This window comes from Vitis vinifera, chromosome 7 (assembly GCF_030704535.1).
Source record: "Vitis vinifera cultivar Pinot Noir 40024 chromosome 7, ASM3070453v1".
In the NCBI taxonomy this organism is placed as follows: Eukaryota; Viridiplantae; Streptophyta; class Magnoliopsida; order Vitales; family Vitaceae; genus Vitis; species Vitis vinifera.
In genome coordinates, this window is record NC_081811.1 from 14136583 (window position 1) to 14154120 (window position 17538).

At 33.4% G+C, this 17538-nt stretch overlaps 1 protein-coding gene across 3 annotated transcripts in view; it reads left to right on the top strand.

The window, feature by feature from the left end:
• Window positions 1-16326, top strand: part of LOC100241672 (O-fucosyltransferase 1) — a 47634-nt gene extending 31308 nt beyond the window's left edge. For all 3 annotated transcript variants that reach the window (XM_010654302.3, XM_010654301.3, XM_019221229.2), the window contains 4 exons: window positions 2490-2613; window positions 2703-2986; window positions 5490-5619; window positions 15399-16326. In XM_010654302.3, coding sequence (XP_010652604.1) covers window positions 2490-2613; window positions 2703-2986; window positions 5490-5619; window positions 15399-16007 — 1147 coding nt within the window. In that variant the 3' untranslated portion in view covers window positions 16008-16326. The remainder of the gene's footprint in view (window positions 1-2489; window positions 2614-2702; window positions 2987-5489; window positions 5620-15398) is intronic.
• Window positions 16327-17538: the final 1212 nt, after the last annotated feature.

The window sequence follows — 17538 nt, forward strand, 5'->3', positions numbered from 1 at the left end:
CAAAGTCAATTACAAAGCAAGGATATACTCAATGTCAAGCAGATCATACACTATTCGTGAAGTTCTCTTCAAAAAAGAAAATAGTAGTCCTGATAGTGTATGTTGATGATATCATCTTAACAGGTGATTATGAAGAGGAACTATCAGGAATGAAGAAGCACTTAGCCAAAGAATTTGAAATTAAAGACCTTGTCTATCTCAGATACTTTCTTGGCATGGAGGTGGCAAGATCTAAGAAAGGCATATTTGTCTCCCAACGTAAGTATGTTCTAGACTTACTAAAAGAGACAGGTATGCTTGGATGTAAACCTGCAGACACTCCAATGGACTCAACCAAGAAGATAGAAACTGAGAAGGACAGTGCACCAGTTGACAGGGGGAGATACCAGAGACTTGTAGGACATCTCATCTACCTTTCACATACTTGACCTAACATTGGATTCTCTGTTAGTGTTGTGAGTCAATTTATGAACAACCCAATAGAAGAACACATGGAAGCTGTGAATATAATTTTGAAGTATCTGAACATGACCCGAGGAAAAGGACTGTTGTACAAAAAGAATGATACCAAAGATGTTGAAGTTTTCTCAGATGCAGATTGGGCAAGTGATGTGTCAGACAGGCGATCGACATCTGGATATTGTTCCTATGCATGGGGAATCTCGTGACTTGGAGAAGCTAGAAATAGTCCGTAGTCTTAAGAAGTAGTGCAGAAGTTGAATTTAGATCTCTGGCTCTTGGTATTTGTGAAGGGATTTGGATATAGAGATTGTTGAATGAGATAGGAATATCTATTGAGAAGCCTATTAAGATGTTCTATGACAACCAAGTTGCCAAAAGCATTGCAAAGCAAAGAATCCTGTGCATTATGATAGGATGAAACCAATGATTAAATTATCGATAAATACGGATATATCAGTACTTGGATTTTACGGATATATTGGAGAAATATCGATGAATATTTTAACAAAAATATCGATGAGGCGAAAATTATTCAAAATTCACAAGAATGCTTGAAAAAACTCAAAAAAAAAAAAAAATGATAAAATAAGTAAGTATATATATATATATATATATATATATATATATATATATATTAAAGTTATTTTGTAAGTGTAATTGATATATGTACGATTAAAGATAATATTTATCAAATTTTTATAAAAAAATTAGTATAAATTCCTTTAATATATTTATATTAATTTATTTTAAAAATTAAAATACTTTTATTAAAACATATTTTATTACATTTTAAACAAAAAATTAAATTGATTTATATAAAATATTTTATTTGATATTTGATTTCTAAAAATTTATTACAAGTGACAAATTTTCTATTAACATTAATTTATTTAAATAATTAAAATTATTAATAATTTATCTTATTAAATTAATTTTAATTTATAGAATATTAGGACTTCATTATTTTTTTTATATTGTAGCAATTTTTGAGTAAAATTATATTTTTAATATTTTAAAATAAAAACATTTAAAATTAAATAAAATTAAACGGATAAAAGAAAAAAAAGAATGAAGTGATAGTAATTTTTTAAAATAGCATTAATGAGATAAATATAAAAAGTAGTTAAAAATAAAATGATAATATAGATTTAAAATAAAAAATAAATTAAAAATGAATAATTAAAAAAAAAAAGGATAAATATTTTTTTTTAAAAAAAACTTTCAAAAAAATCTCCGATATTTCCCCGATATATTGACGATATATTCGCCGATATATTAGATATATTGTCGATATATCTTTGATATTTTGACAGATTTCCTACGTTGCTCTGTGCGTCACTTTACGCTCGATTTTTTCGTCGATTTTTCACCTCCAAACCGATATATCGCTGATATTTCGCCGATATTATTGATATTTTGCCCAAAATTCTCATTGATCGATAATCGGTGCCCAATATTGTGTCGAACACCACTGATATTCGATATATCAACGATATTTCGCCGAAAAAATCCAAAATTTTAATCCTTGGACGAAACACATCGAGATAGATCGATATTTCATTTTAGAAAAGATTGAGAAGGCAATTGTACAGTTGGTCTATACTCCTACAAGATCCCAAATGGCAGACATACTCACTAAAGCTCTTTCAAGAACTAACTTTGAAGAACTGAGTCACAAGCTGTGCATGTACAATATCTATGTCCTAGCTCGAGGGGGAGTGTGGAATTCTAGCTTAAAGTTAGTGAGGAATTCTAGGGATTTGTTAAGGCCTTTTTAGGTATTTTGTTATTAGTTCCTAGTTTAATGTCTTTCCTTGTTTAGTGGAGATTTTGTTCTCTAATTAGTTAAGATTGAGTCTGGTCCTTATGGTGGCTGATTGCACCATTCTCTTGTATATATATACCATGTTGTATTCTATAGAAAATACACGAGAATCAATAAAAATTCACTTCTCAGAAATCTTCACTTTTATTAAACTATTTTGTATTGGATTAATTTTTTTGAGGATATCTATTACTGCATTCAGTGGCTTTGAAGGTATTTATGATGTTGAGCATTTCATCAAGTCACTGAGGTATGATGTAAGGATTGTTGAAAAACTTCCTGAAATTACCAAAAATGGGAAGACCAAGAAGATAAAAGGGTATCAGGTCAGATTCTTCTGATTGATGTTTCCTCATGGATGAACTTATTTCAACTTTTTCAAATGATTCAGAAATGTTTCTGCCTTCTGTTTCAGCTTCGGCCCCCAAGAGATGCTCCTATTAGTTGGTATTTAACAGAAGCATTGGAGAAGATGAAAGAACATGGTGCTATATATCTCACTCCATTTTCACATCGCTTGGAAGAAGAAATAGACAATCCTGAATACCAGAGATTGAGATGCAGAGTTAATTATCATGCTCTCAGATTTAAACCACACATCATGAAATTAAGTAACTCAGTTGTTAGCAAACTGCGCGCACAAGGTCACTTCTTGGCAATACATCTTCGGTTTGAGTTGGATATGCTTGCTTTTGCTGGGTATGCTATTATCTAAACTATAACTCGCTTAATTTTATTTGAAGTGTCAGTCATTGGATGGATATTGTTTATTTTTGCTGTTAATGAAACAGAGGTGAGAGCTTTGTCACGTAATCTATTTGTGTTAAGAACTCTGTTATGGATTATATCCCTATGCTCCAATGCTTAACCATTGGGAGGTTGATGTGTAAAATGCAGTGTCTTGCTAAAACTTTACCTGTTAACTTAATGGAGATTAATATCATGTGCTCTTTTAATGAGTGAAATCATTACCTCAAGATACTGAAGTTGTAATTTTTTTTTATCTATTCTTTTGCTTTAGGATAGAAGGTCATTGGGTATGGCTTCAATGTAGATGATTAATCTAGTTGATTGGACAGGGTCAAAATGAAGGGAGGGAATTTTTTGTTTTATCTGCTGTTATTGCCTTTTGGCACCATCTGTCTACTTCATCTATGCTTTGGTGTGCCTGTTTTGGTTGGTGCTATTGATAAAATTTGCATTTTCCTATAAAGAGGGGAGTGTGGGGGTGGCGGGGGGGGGGGGGGCGGCAGCGGTGGGGGTTGTGTGGAAGAAAGATATTGAAGTTGCATTTTCTATATAAAATGAAAATAAGCTAGATTTTGTAGATTATTTAGATTGGTCAGAAAACCAGGAACCAGGACCTATGGTTGATTGCAGCATTTCAACTATTCAGTCAGAGTTTGAGGACATCATTATTTGTGCACATGTGGGCTAAGGGAGTAAGATTTTGAACATTTTACTCATAATGCAACCAATTGGGTGATGCCAAAGTCATGTAATTAATGGGTTGAACTACTCTGGATTGGGGTTGATTTTATGTGGAAAGAAATGAACTTCTAGCAACTTGTACAAGTCACACTCTTTAAGTTTCATGTCACTGAACAGTAAATCCCTACTACTTTACACCAGCTTTAACCTGCTTTGCAGAGCACAATGAGATGAATGAACTGTTGGGATAGACAATATCATTATCTTATATCCTTGATATGATTATTGGGGAAGTTAATTTATTTTTTAATTTTAGTTGCTGTTGCTATGGACATGGCAGAAGAGATTAATCCAATCAAGGAGACTTTCTTCGTAGAAAATTATTATAATAAGGAAAAATTACTTAGCCAAGAGTATCTTCAACCCACTTTTTTCTTTTAGAAATGGAGACTTAGAAAAGAATAAGAAACATAAAATGTCCATTAGGAGTCTAATTTGTTTATATTGTGATTGACTTTTTATTTAATTTCTGGTTAATGGTTATGAAGTGAAAAAGAAAAATCATATGATTTACCAAAAACATAATGCCTCAGTGAGTGAGCAAACAGAATCTAGTCTGTAGGAAAGTCCACTATATATATCACCATGATCACTTTCGAATTAGGCTAATTGCCTTACACCCCAGCACTACATTAAGACTGATCTAGGATTTCTTAAGCACAATTTTTTGTGTAATCACATTAATGTTGGCCCAGAAGTAGAGTTGGACTCTATACCATGTGTGTGTGTGTGTGCAAGAATAATATGCAAATAACCTAAACTTTTGTGAAAAGTGAAACATTTAGATTTACACAGCAAGTAATTTTGTTCTAGGAAGTACAGAATTTTATTTCATTAGTTGAACTTTTTATGTTATCTATTGTCATTCCTGAAGAAGTTTAAATAATAATAAATTTTTCCTTGTTTTCCAAGCTAATTTATGTACTACCAGTATCAGTTCATCTATGTAATGTTGAGACATTTATTTTGACTGGGTTGTCAACTGGCTGAATTGATACTACTACTCCCTTTATCTATTAAGGAGCTCAAGTAGTTGGGTAATTAAGTGTTTTCTGAATTGATGTGAGTTCATTTAAGGCCATTGTCATCATCTTTGCAAGAAGAGACCACATGCAGACTTGAACCCACCTTTTCATTCGTGACAACCATAGAAGTTACCTCACACCAAGCAATGCACTGCACCCTTACTGAATATTGTGTACAGTTAAAATTTAATTTTAATGCAAATTCCTTTGAGTCATTCTCAAGAACTCCTTGAGCTTTGAGTTCTTCCCTGTTAAACTTATCAAGCCAATCCATAAGTAGCTATGGCTTTCTTCAATTATGCTCTGTTTGACTGTTGAGCTTTTATAGAGGGAATAAAATTTGGAATTTGACAACTTTACTGAGTTGAAATGGTTGTCTTAGGATTCCATTTTTTTTCTTTACCTCCATTTTCTCACTCCATTGTGTAGTTGAACAGAATCGCCAGGTTCTACACAAAAAAAGCAATACAATTTTATTCTTAAATAAAAAAATATGCTATGATATCAATTTTTCTTCCATTTTATCATTTGTGAAGCCAACAACTTTTAAGTATGCATGTATCTATTCTGCATTTGCATATATATGTGGATTCTTTATATCCATGCCTATTTCTGTATTGCTTGATCGGTGTTGTTTATATAAGCACTCATCTTCAATTGAAACTAGTTTTGATGAAAATATATAGGTGCTACAATATATTTACCCCTGAAGAGCAGGGAATATTGAAGAAATACCGGGAGGAAAATTTCAAAGATAAGCCACTTGATTATGAGCAAATAAGAGCCAATGGAAAATGCCCATTAACTCCAGAAGAGGTAAAACTTCTTTATCATTCTTTCTTGCTCTATTGCCTAAAATTTCTAGAGTACCATGACCAAAGCCAACAAGGTTGCAAAACATAAATATGTTCAATCTGATTGTTCCCATGTCCATACCATAGATCTGGTTCTTTTTGTTCTCAACTGATCTATTCCTCAAATTGAACTGGAAAAAAAACTTGATTTTGTGTCAGAAAAGCTAACTTTCTAGGCTTGAAGAGGTATTAATGTCTTTAGGTTAATCCAAATTGAATTTGAACATATCGGGACATGAACCAAACTGTATGAGACATAGACCTGCCAACACAAGAGGTTTCTCTGGGGTCCAGCTGGCTATATTTATTTCTTTATATTCTCTCCCCAACATAATCTCAAAAGAAAATTGTCTTGTGATATGGATGGCTAAGCCTAATAGAGATCGTCAGCTTCAGCTGATCTGGACCTTTGCTTGGGATAATCCATGGGTTCTGGGGGCTTGTTTGCAAAATTGCTGAGTTGTTTGCTATAGTTGAGTATTGGAAAGACATTCATGCATATAGAGATAGGTATGGTAGCTGATTTTGTTACTAGCTTTATTAATTCTTGGACTAGTAGAGGTTTATACAATTCAGGAACTTCCTGGGGAGGAGTCGTTTCAATCAAAGATGATTCCATGAGTTATGCATATTTTAGAATGGTTTCTTTTGTTTGCACATGCCAAAAAAATATCTGGAAGGAACTCAGGATTTTTCTTGGAACAAGATGAAGCTGACGTTTTCCCTTTTAAATGGGCTTTCTATTTTCTTTTGTTTTTTTCCTTTCTGGTGAGAAAAAATAAATTCCTTGAAATGAATTTACAAGGATGGGATTCCTTCCAAAAATTTTTATTTGTAAGATCTAATAAAAAATGGAAAAAGATTATCTTGAGAGGCTTCAAAGCAAGAAATCAAGAGGACTATGAAACTGAAGGTGGTAAAAAGGCAATCTACTATCCCCATAAGAGAGTCGCAAAGCTCCAGGAGGTAAGAAATCTGCCACAGAAGAAACCAACTATGAGGCTTCTCACTTGGCTAGCTGATCCTTGACTTGGGTCGCTAAGATGGCAAAGCTTGTGGCTCAAAAGAAAGTGTCCTAGGTCCATAGTGACTTTGATAATCTGAGGAAGCCATCTGTAAACGGATATGGATTGAATCTGTATTTTTTTTCTATATTATTTGAAGAGTACAATAAGATATTTATAGCCTATACAAGATGTATTCAAATAGGAAACTATATAATTGTCAACCTAATCTAGAATAGGAATTGAATTTGAATTGCAAATCAAAATCCCAAATTTAGCTCCAAAATAACAAAATTGATTGAATCAAATCTCCTAAAATAATGCAATTCTCAACTCTCCCCCTCAAGCTGACTCATAGATGTTAATCATGCTTAGCTTGCTAGTCCAGTAGTCAAATGTAGGTTGTAGTAGCCTCTTATTAAGTATTTCAACCAGTTATTCATTTTTTAGAATAAATGGTATACAAATAAGACCACTTTCCAATTTTTCTTTAATAAAATGTTTCTCAATTTCCCCATGTTCAATCATGTTACATTGAATTGTTAGATATGTTTATTGCAGCTTTATTGTCACATTAAAGCTTCATTGGAGCTTTCATATTTACTCTTAGTTAACCTTTTTAAACATGGAAGCTCACACAATCCTTGAGCAACAACCCTATATTTTGTTTTTCTCATTACTTCTCGCCATGACTGATTGCTTCTCACTTCTCTAAGTGACTAGATTTCCACCTTCCATAGTACAAAAACCTTAGGTTAACCTATCATTAATAGCTCCAGCCCGATTAGCGTCAATGTATGCCTCAACTTTTAAATGTTCACCCTTTTTGAAGAGTAGACCTTTCCTTGGTGTTCTTTTTAATTACTTAAGTATTTTACATATAACTTCCATGTGTTCTTCATAAGGTGAGTGCATAAATTAACTCACTACACTCACTGCAAATGTTATATCAAGCTTCATGTGTGGTAGATAGATAAGTTTATCTACTAGTCATTGAGAATGTTCCCTATTTACTGTCTTGCTCTTCTCAAGTAGTCCAAGTTTGTGATTTGGCTCGATTGGAATATCTCTTGGTTTGCAACCAAGCATCTGTACCTCTTGTAACAAGTTGAGCATATATTTTTTTTTTATGAAAATGAAATTCCTTTACTTGACTAAGCTATCTCCATTCCAAGAAAATATCATAAAGGACCTAATTCCTTTATCTCAAACTCCTTTGCTAGTAATGTTTTAAGCTGTCCAATCTTGGCTTCATCATTCCCAATAAGGATAATATCATCTACGTACACAATAAGAATAGTAATCTTTCCATCCATGGAATGCTTGAAGAATAGGGTGTAATCTGCGTGACTTGGAGAGAAGCCAAAGGCCTTAATGGTATTTGAAAATCTTTCAAACCTTGCTCTCGGTGACTGTTTTAGGCCATAGAGAGATCTCTTTAATTTACACACCTTCCCTTTTTAAGGGTTCTCAAAACTTGGGGGCAAAAGTGTGTAAACTTCTTCCTTGAGTTCTCCATTAAGAAATGCATTTTTGATATCTAGTTGATGAAGAGACCAATCGATAATAACTAAAAGAGAGAGTAGGACTCTAGCCATATTCATCTTAATCACTGGTGCAAATGTCTCTTGGTAATCAATACCATAGGTTTGTGTGTAGCCTTTTGTAACTAGTCTCGCTTTGTACCTTTCAATATTTCCATCAACTTTATACTTGATTGTGAAAATCCACTTACATCCTACTAAGGTCTTTCCTCTAGGTAGCTCCATGATTTGCCAAGTACCATTCTTTTAAGGAGCTTTCATCTCCTCAAGTACTACACCCCTTCACTTTGGAAATTCTAGAGCTTCTTGCAGTTTTAGGAATATCTATGCTAGATACATTAGAAGTAAAAGCTTTAAAAGATGGTAAGAGTCTATAAAAAGACAAAATTTGATATTGGTTGGAGAGTGCATGACTTGGTCCCTTCCCTAAGAGCTATTAGCATATTGAGATCATTTATATCCTCCATAAAGATGAAGAATTAAGTTGAAGGGGCTCATGGTTTTCTATAATTTCCATGTCCTTAGCTTCATGGTTTGAGTCATAGCCCTGCTTTGAAGAATTCTAGGTTGTCTCCTTTTGACTTTGCTGTCTAGAGTAGACACCAAGCTCAATTGGTTGTCTTCTTGCACTAATACTAGGCATTATAGAATCAACGCTTCTTGATGGATTAGTTTGGACCTTCTTAGCTTGAAAAAGTGCAATTTGAAAAAGGGGAAAATACAGAGTTTCCCAAAACTTATCTTCACTTACATTCTCCCCCTGAAGAGAAGTATGGGGAAAGAAAGCTTGTTTTTCAAAAAAAGTAATGTCAAAAGTGAAACATTTTTTTTTAATTTTTTAAATAAGGTCATAACATTTATACCCTTTTTTTATATTGGAGGGTACCCTAAAAACACACATTTAGGGCCTGTTTGGTAACCGTTTTGGAAAATAGTTCCTAAAACAGTTTTTGAGAACAATTTTTGAAAATTGTTTTTGATATTTTGTAAAACAAAAATTTGTTTAGAAATCTAAAATGTTTTTAATATTTTTAAATATGTTTTAAAATAATTTTTATGTGTATTGTTTTATTTTTAATAATTCTAAGTGTTTGTATAATTATTTTTTAAAACAACCCTCAGAAAACAAGTGAAAACAACAAAAAAACAACTAAAAGATGTTTTCTGAAAACACCTTATTTTTTGTTCTTAAGAATAGAAAACAATTCTTGGTTTCCAAATGAGTTTTTTAGGTTTTTTTATTCTGGAGAATAGAAAACTATTTTAAAAAACAGTTGCCAAACAGACCCTTAATTGCATAGGGATGTAATTTACTTCTAAGATGGCTATGCACATGAACAAATGCAATGCAATTGAATAGCTATAGAGGTAATGAAGTGAACAATTTATTGTGTCGATAGAATTGCTAAACAATATCCAATGGAGTTTGAAATTGTAGGATCCTTGTAGGTGTACAATTGATCAAATATGAGGCTGTAAGAACAACTTCTCCCCAAAAATGTTTTGGATCCTTAAGTGGTAAACATAATTTCTTGTGCAACTTTCAATAAATGTCTATTTTTCCTTTCAACAATTCTATTTTGTTGTGCTGTGTCAAAATATGTTGATTTGTGAATAATTCCATTTTGTAAAATATATTCTCCCAAAATATTTGAAAAATACTCTTTTCCATTGTTTACTCTAAGCACCTTAATTTTTGCTTGAAATTGGTTTTGAACCATAGTGCAAAAGTCTTTAAAAGTTTTTACCATCTTAATTTTTTCCTTTACTAAATACACCAAACATAAATGAGTGTGATCATCAATAAAGGACTTTTGTCTTTAAACAACAAAGGAAAGAGTTTTTGCAAATAATAAAAAGTGGGATGTCCTAATCTATAATGCCATAACATTATTTTATTCTCAATAGTTTGAGAAAAGACTTTATTTACTACTCGAGCTTGTCTCTCTAGAACGACATTATCAGTAAAGTAGTATAACCCATCAACTTTTTTGGCATTGCCAATCTTTATCCCTGAAGCCAACTCTTGGAAATCACAATGACTAGGAAAGAATTTAGCTATACAGATATTTCTTTGGTGAACTTACTCATGGAAAATAGATTACAAGAAAGGTTAGGCACATGTAAAATTGAATTTAGCACAAGCGTTTTAGAAATAGGAATAATCCTGTTTGTCACTAAGGATAGAGACCCATCAACTACTCTTACCTTTTGTCCACCAAAACATGGAGCATATGATGAAAATAATTGTGAACAAACAGTCATATGATTTGTTGCTCCTGAATCTATGATCCAAGGAGCTTTTACTTCAGAAGAAACACTTGAGGCAATGAAGAAATCACCTTTTTGAGTCTCGTCTCTTCCAAGATTGCTTGATTGTGAGAATTCAGCTAGAAAAGCACACTTGTTTCTCTTTGGAAAGTGGTTGTTTTTCAGGTTAGCAGGCTTCCCATGAATTTCCAGCATGTTTCCTTAATATGTCTGGGTTTATTACAATAATCACACTAGACTTTGGCCTTTTCTTCTTCTTTCCTAGATTTTTTTATTTATTAGTAAGGGTAGTTTCAGGAGCTGTTATCAATAAGGCTGAGTTTTTTGAACTTTGGCCATTTTGTTGGCCATTCATCATAACATTCCTCCTGCTTCCCTCTCTTCTTATACATGCAAGCGTCTCTCGAACAGTTGGGAGGAGAGGTTCTCTTCCAAGGATTCTTCCCCTTGCTTCATCAAGCTTCAAATTTAATCCTGCCAAAAATTCAAAAACACATTCTTTTTCCTACAACCTCTTGAATTGGGCAACATCTTCTGCATTCTCTCATTTAGCTTCATAATAATGATCTAACTCTTGTCAAAGAATACCATAGTATTTCGTGACACCCAGAGCTCCCTTCTTCGTTTCACAAATTCGGATCTTAATCTCATATACTTGGGTTGAATTGCCTAAATCTGATAATGTCTTATTGATTGCATCCCACATTTCTTTTGCTGTTAATAAGAACAAATATGTCTGTCCAATTTCTGGGTCCATTGAGTTAACAAGCCAGACCATCACCATTGAGTTTTCTGCCTCCAATGTTTTAAATCCTGCCTCATCTTCTTTTCTCATGGCTATGTTGCTCCAATGAGATAACAAAATTTTCCCTTGGCTTGGATAAACATATTTACGAATTGAGACAACTACAAGTAGTTCTGTCATTTTTGTTTGTGAGATGTAACTTGAAATGCATGTGGTGGCTGTTCAATATTTGACTTGGATGTGGCTTAATCACTTACATCAAATGATTTTGAACAAAATAAGAAAAAAAACAAAAACCAAGGAATGGGTTTACAAATCAAAGGTAAGTTTTGATACCATGTAAACAAATATGACTTGAATTTATATTTTTTTTCCATATTAGTTGAAGAGTACAATATGATATTTATAGCCTATACAAGACTAATAGGAAATTATAAAATTGTCAACCTAATATAGAATAACACTTAAATTTGAATTGCAAATCATAATCCCAAATTTAGCTCCCTAAAATAACGAAATTGATTGAATCAAATCTCTTAAAATAATTCAATCCTCAGCACCATCCATCAATACTCCCATGGACCTCTTTCCTTTTTTCACACCCTTCATTAAGAGATTTGAGAGGCTCAAGGACTTGGGCTGAAGCACACTCCCCAAAAATGTGAGCACCACTGCCCCAATGGCCAATCTCTCCCCTGTAGGTTTAGAAATGATCCCAAATACTCTACCATGATGATTCCTTAGAATGTCAATGCTAATCTCCTTCATCACTAAATGGGCTTTTGATAGGACTTATATTTTTACATTTCACCAAATCCTGTTATACAACAAAGGGTTTTTTGGTGTCTAAAAGATGAACTTATCTGTGGGATGTTAATCCAAACACTAACTTTTGAGTATATATGTTGAGAATCCATGTTTCAGTCTAGTGATTATAGTTGAGCTGCTTGAGCCTATCCATTGACTTACACTCCAACAGCCTGGTTTCTTTGAAGAGATTTAAGATATTCTTATGAAATCACATTTCGCTCTTTGACTGAGCAACTTCAATTCCTTGAAAGCATTAAGTCTTCCTAGGTCTTTAATTTCAAATTCTTTTTCCAACTTTTCTTTTAGTCTCTTAATTTCTTCTTAATTATCTCTTAGTACAACGATATCATAAATGTACACAATGAAAGCACTTATTCTCCCACACTCAGTTTTTGACAAATAGTGTATGATCCCTTTGGCTCTGAATATAATTCTTGTTCTTCATTACCTTAGCGAACCTTCCAAATCAAGCTTGAGGGTTATTTTAGCTCAAACAGAGCCTTCTTCAATCGACTAACCTTGTTTCCTCTAAATTCCCATGGAGGAAGCTTCTTTATATCAGATTAATGCAATGGGCAATTAAAGTCTAGCAAGTAATAGCAATATACACATAATATTCATCTTTACCGCTGGAGAAAAGGTTTCTTAGTAATTATTCCATAAGTTTGAGTATATCACTTTGCCACTAATCTTGCCTTATATCGCCTAAGTATCTTATTTGCCCTATATTTTATTGTGAACTCCCATTTACACTTAACCTGTTTCTTCCCAATCGAAAGATCCATAATCTCTAGGAATTACTTTTTTTTGAAGGCACACTTCTCTTACATTGTCTTCCTCTCATCCCTTAATGCCTCTTGAACAACTTTGTGTATGTCAATGAGTTAAGTTGATAACAAATGCTATAGATGCAGAAAGATTATAAAAAAAAACAAAGTAAGTCAAAAGGTGTTGAGTACAATGTCTCTTACCTTTTGAAATGGCAATGGGTAAAGGAAGATTATCTAACACATTGGAACTAGACTCAAGTTAAGTTTCAGTACCTTTTTCCGAGTTGATAATTATAGCACCACTTAGAGGTCTAGGAGTAGATTGTATTATCCTAGGGGAAACCTTGAGAGATGTAGCATATCTCTCTCTCTCTCCTTTGGATAATAAAATCAGAAATAATGGACTGAGAAACTATGGTTTCAAATCTGATGTGCTTAGGTGAGTCATGAGGATGACTTGGGGAAGGGCTTAGGGAGTTTGAGAGAAGAACATGCATGGGTTTAGAGTCGCGCTCAGAAGTAATTCTAGTATATGGGGCAAATAATGGGGAAAAAATTCCATGTCTTCTGCAAATGGCTCCTCCTAAAGATAAGGTTGATGAAAAAATGGTTGACTTCCATGAAAGGTAGCATCCATAGACACAAAAAATTTCTTGGAAGTCAGATGATAGTACTTGTATCCCTTTTTTTAACAAAGAATAGCTAATAAATACACAATTAAGGGCATTAGGATCAATTTCTATTATTTGGCAAGCATGACTATGAACAAACGCTAACAACCAAAAATTCTGGGAGATATGTTTGTAGCCATCAGATTGAGGGTAGAACTTACAAAGTTGACTCTTAGGTGATTAGAAGTCAAGAACTCAAGAGGGTTATCTGTTGTGCAACTTCCCCTTAGTAGGTTTTGGGAACATTCATTTGAAAAATTAAGGCTCTAGTAATTTCAAGAAAATATTTATTTTTTCTCTTAGCTATTCCATTCTACTGTGGGATACCACTATAAGATTGGTGAAAAATGCTCTCTTTTTGTAAGTATGGTTAAAAATATTGGTAAAAGAATTCTAGCTCATTATCAGATCTTAAGGTTTGGATTTTTGAGTTAAATTGGATACTCACTATTCTATGGAAAACAGGAAATATAGTCCTAACATCTGACTTTTATTTCATAAGATAGATCTAGGTAATTCTTATAGAATCATTAGTAAAAGACATAAACCACTTTACCCTGAAATTACTTTAGACCTTAAAAAGTTCTTATACATTAGTCAATTGGTGTTGGCTTATGCAAGGCAATAAGAGGTTGGGGAAGCCCTTAAGGCTAGAGCATGATTTTTGGTGATGAATGAGGAATAAAATTTTGGCATGATGTTTGGTGTGGGGATGCTCCTTTAAGGATTCTTTTCCCTCTATGTTCTCTTTTGTATCTAATAAAGAGGCTTGGGTGGTGAATGCTTGTGAGGTTGTAAGTGGGCATGCCGTTTAGAGACAGTTTCAAGATTAGGAGTTAATTACGAGGCTTCAAGTGCTTGGGAAGTACAGTAAGGATAAAGATAAATTGATATGGAAGGATAACAAGAGTGAAAACTTCTCAATGAATTCATTTGATTCTTCCTTAGAGTCAAGGGGAGAAGTCCCTTCCCTCAAAAGTAGTGTTGGGCTCTTGGGCGCCTTTAAAAATGGTTTTTTTTTTTTTTGTTTTTTTTTATTTTTAACTTTGGAGGTTGTATGGGAAAGGTTCATGACCTTGGACCAACTTAAGAGAAGAGATTGGTCGTTGGCTAATTATTGTTGTTTTGAACCAACACTGGCAATGGAAGCTAATACAGAAGAGAAAAAAAAACTGTGGAGCACAAGGCTTTGATGCCATAAAAAATAGAGAATAAGATTTGTATATTCACTAGATATATTTATAATCTTAAAGTGGGAAAAAGGAAAAGGAATTACTCTATTCTAGGCCAGGATTACTCCACTAATTTGGCTACTAATTATAGAAATAAATCAACTACTAAATTAGTCCTTAATTACAGTAAATAAATCAAGTCAACTGTGCAGAAAAAGAAACAAATTCAAATTGAATCTCAACCTATATAGGCTATGATCCTACAATTGTTGCACCAATTCTCCAATGAAAATAAAATCTACTAATGCCCTTTTTGGCCATTTATCAATATTGAAAGCATTTTTATTGTGTGCTTTGTAGGATTGTTTGTCATACAACAAACAATTCCTCTAAAGCACTTTAAGCAGTTCTTTGGCTTGTATCCAAACAGCTAACTGTTCACCTATCAAAAGTACCTGTAACAGAAGTGCAAGAACTCCCAAATGGATCCCTAATTTAAAAAAGTCTTGCCCCTTCCGTTTTGCTCCTCATTCCATTTTGTTTCCTAGGAGAGAGCATCAGGTAAACTATTATGGTTGGAAGTAAGTAGGAAGTGATATAAAGCTTCTCCTTTGGTTAAGGCCTTAGATTTTAAACAGCATAATGCCTATTTTCTCCGTTGACTCTTGACAGCATAACTTCCGATGTGCTTGTTTACAGCACTTGGCAGTGCCTTATGTTTGCCCTTTTTAAGTTAATCAATGATTATTTGCAGGTTGGTCTGATCTTTCGTGCTATGGGATTTGACAATTCCACCCGAATATATCTCGCAGCAGGTAAAATCTTTGGAGGGGAGCGCTACATGAAGCCATTTAGAGCATTATTCCCTCAGCTTGAGAACCACAACACAGTGGCTGGCACAGAAGAGATTGCTGAGAACACACTGTTGGGCTCTGCTGTTGATTACATGGTTTGTCTCCTTTCTGACATTTTCATGCCAACTTACGATGGCCCAAGCAACTTTGCCAATAATCTCATGGGTCACCGCCTGTACTATGGCTTCCGAACCACAATCACGCCAGACAGGAAAGCTCTAGCTCCCATCTTCATTGCTCAGGAAAATGGCCGTACCTCTGGTTTTGAAGCTGCAGTCAGGCGTGTTATGTTCAATTCAAAGCTTGGTGGCCCTCACAAGCGGGTCCATCCTGAATCTTTCTATACGAACTCTTGGCCTGAGTGTTTCTGCCAAACATCACCAAAAAATCGAGGCCATAAGTGCCCTCTGGAGAATGTAATGGAAATCCTCAACAGCCGGATGCAGAGTGATGAAACTGATACAGCAGAATCTGAAGTCACATCAAATTTCACAAGTTCCATTTCTTAAAAACAAAGAAACAATTCAAGGATTCATACGGACTTCCAATCTTTCTTTTTCCCAGGAAGCAACAAAGCTAATTTCGCTGGAGGTTCACTCAGGAGGCATTCTTTTGCCCCCAGAAATTGTACTTCACATGTTTCATTGTCCCCACCAGGAATAGAAGTTTTGCAATCTTAGTACAGAGCTGGTTTAGGAAATGTGTTTTATATATTACTTAAACCATTCAATGGAAACTGAAACCTTATGCATGAGTTATTTAAACTTGTGTGTTGTAGCTAGTTATTGTTTCAGTTATATTGTTATTCTATGTTTCTAAGACGAACAACTCTGTCTGATTCTTTTCTTTTTCCTAGTGGGTGTTTATTTGTTTTTATTCTGCAGTTTGAATTAGGTTGAATTCGAATAGAAATTTATATAAAATTGTCATTTAGATTTCATATTTTATCTGAACTTTTTTCTGTTTTATAGTGAGACCAAATTTCTTACGCTAAGACTTTATGTAGAAGTTAAAAAATACTAGAATATCTGGAGCTATTATTATGCAATCCAATAGAGCATTATTTGTCGGGACAATGGATTTTCAACTAGGTTCCAATTGGGATGTATTTTATGAATTGAAGTTTGAGGTAGTCAATCAAGCATTTTTTTTTTCTGGTTAATCTAATTGAATCATTCTTCCCTGTTTTGTTTTTAAAAGTAATCGATGGAAAATAATATTTAAATTTTTAATTAATACATAATCGAAACTAGTGATGAACATATAAAAAATTGATGGAATATCAATACTTAAATTTTACTAAATTTTTTTTTAAAAAAATTGGATGAAAATTTTGGAGAAAAAAAATCGATGTGATGGAAATTGATTAAGATTAATAAAAATTTGGGAAAACAATTTAAGAAACATAAAAATAAGCAATAACATATATATTGAAGTAGTTTTATTTAAGAAAATATTGTCTAGTAAAATTTATGGCACTTAATAATAATATAATGTGCACCGATGAAATATGAATTTTGAAAGTATAAACTCAATTCTAAGATGGAGTAAGTATTTAATTTCATTCAATGTCAATAGTTTATACAAATTATATTCTAATTGTGCTGACCACGGTTTTCTTCATGAACAATATTTTTGTAGTGTTCATGTTTAACCACCTTCTTGTCTATCCCTTATCATGCAATTAAGTATGAAATGTCAAAAATAGGTAACCAAGTATGAGGTGTTGAAATACGGTGTCAAAATGCTACAACCAAAGGGACACTAAGCCGTTGTGAACAATTAACACCTAATTAAGTATGTTGACGCCTGAACTTTACCTACCAAGTAACTGCAAGGATTAGACATGTCACCACATATCATCTCCACAAAATAAGGAAGACACTAATCTACTTCCTTTCAATGATACCTAGCTAAGTCATGCAATGAATCACCTATGAGCTCACTTGCTTTAGGTTCCTATAAATAGGAGCATTTACCTATCAAGAAAGGGAAAAAGAAAATTGTAAAGAAGCTCATAGTGTTATTATTTCAAAGTAG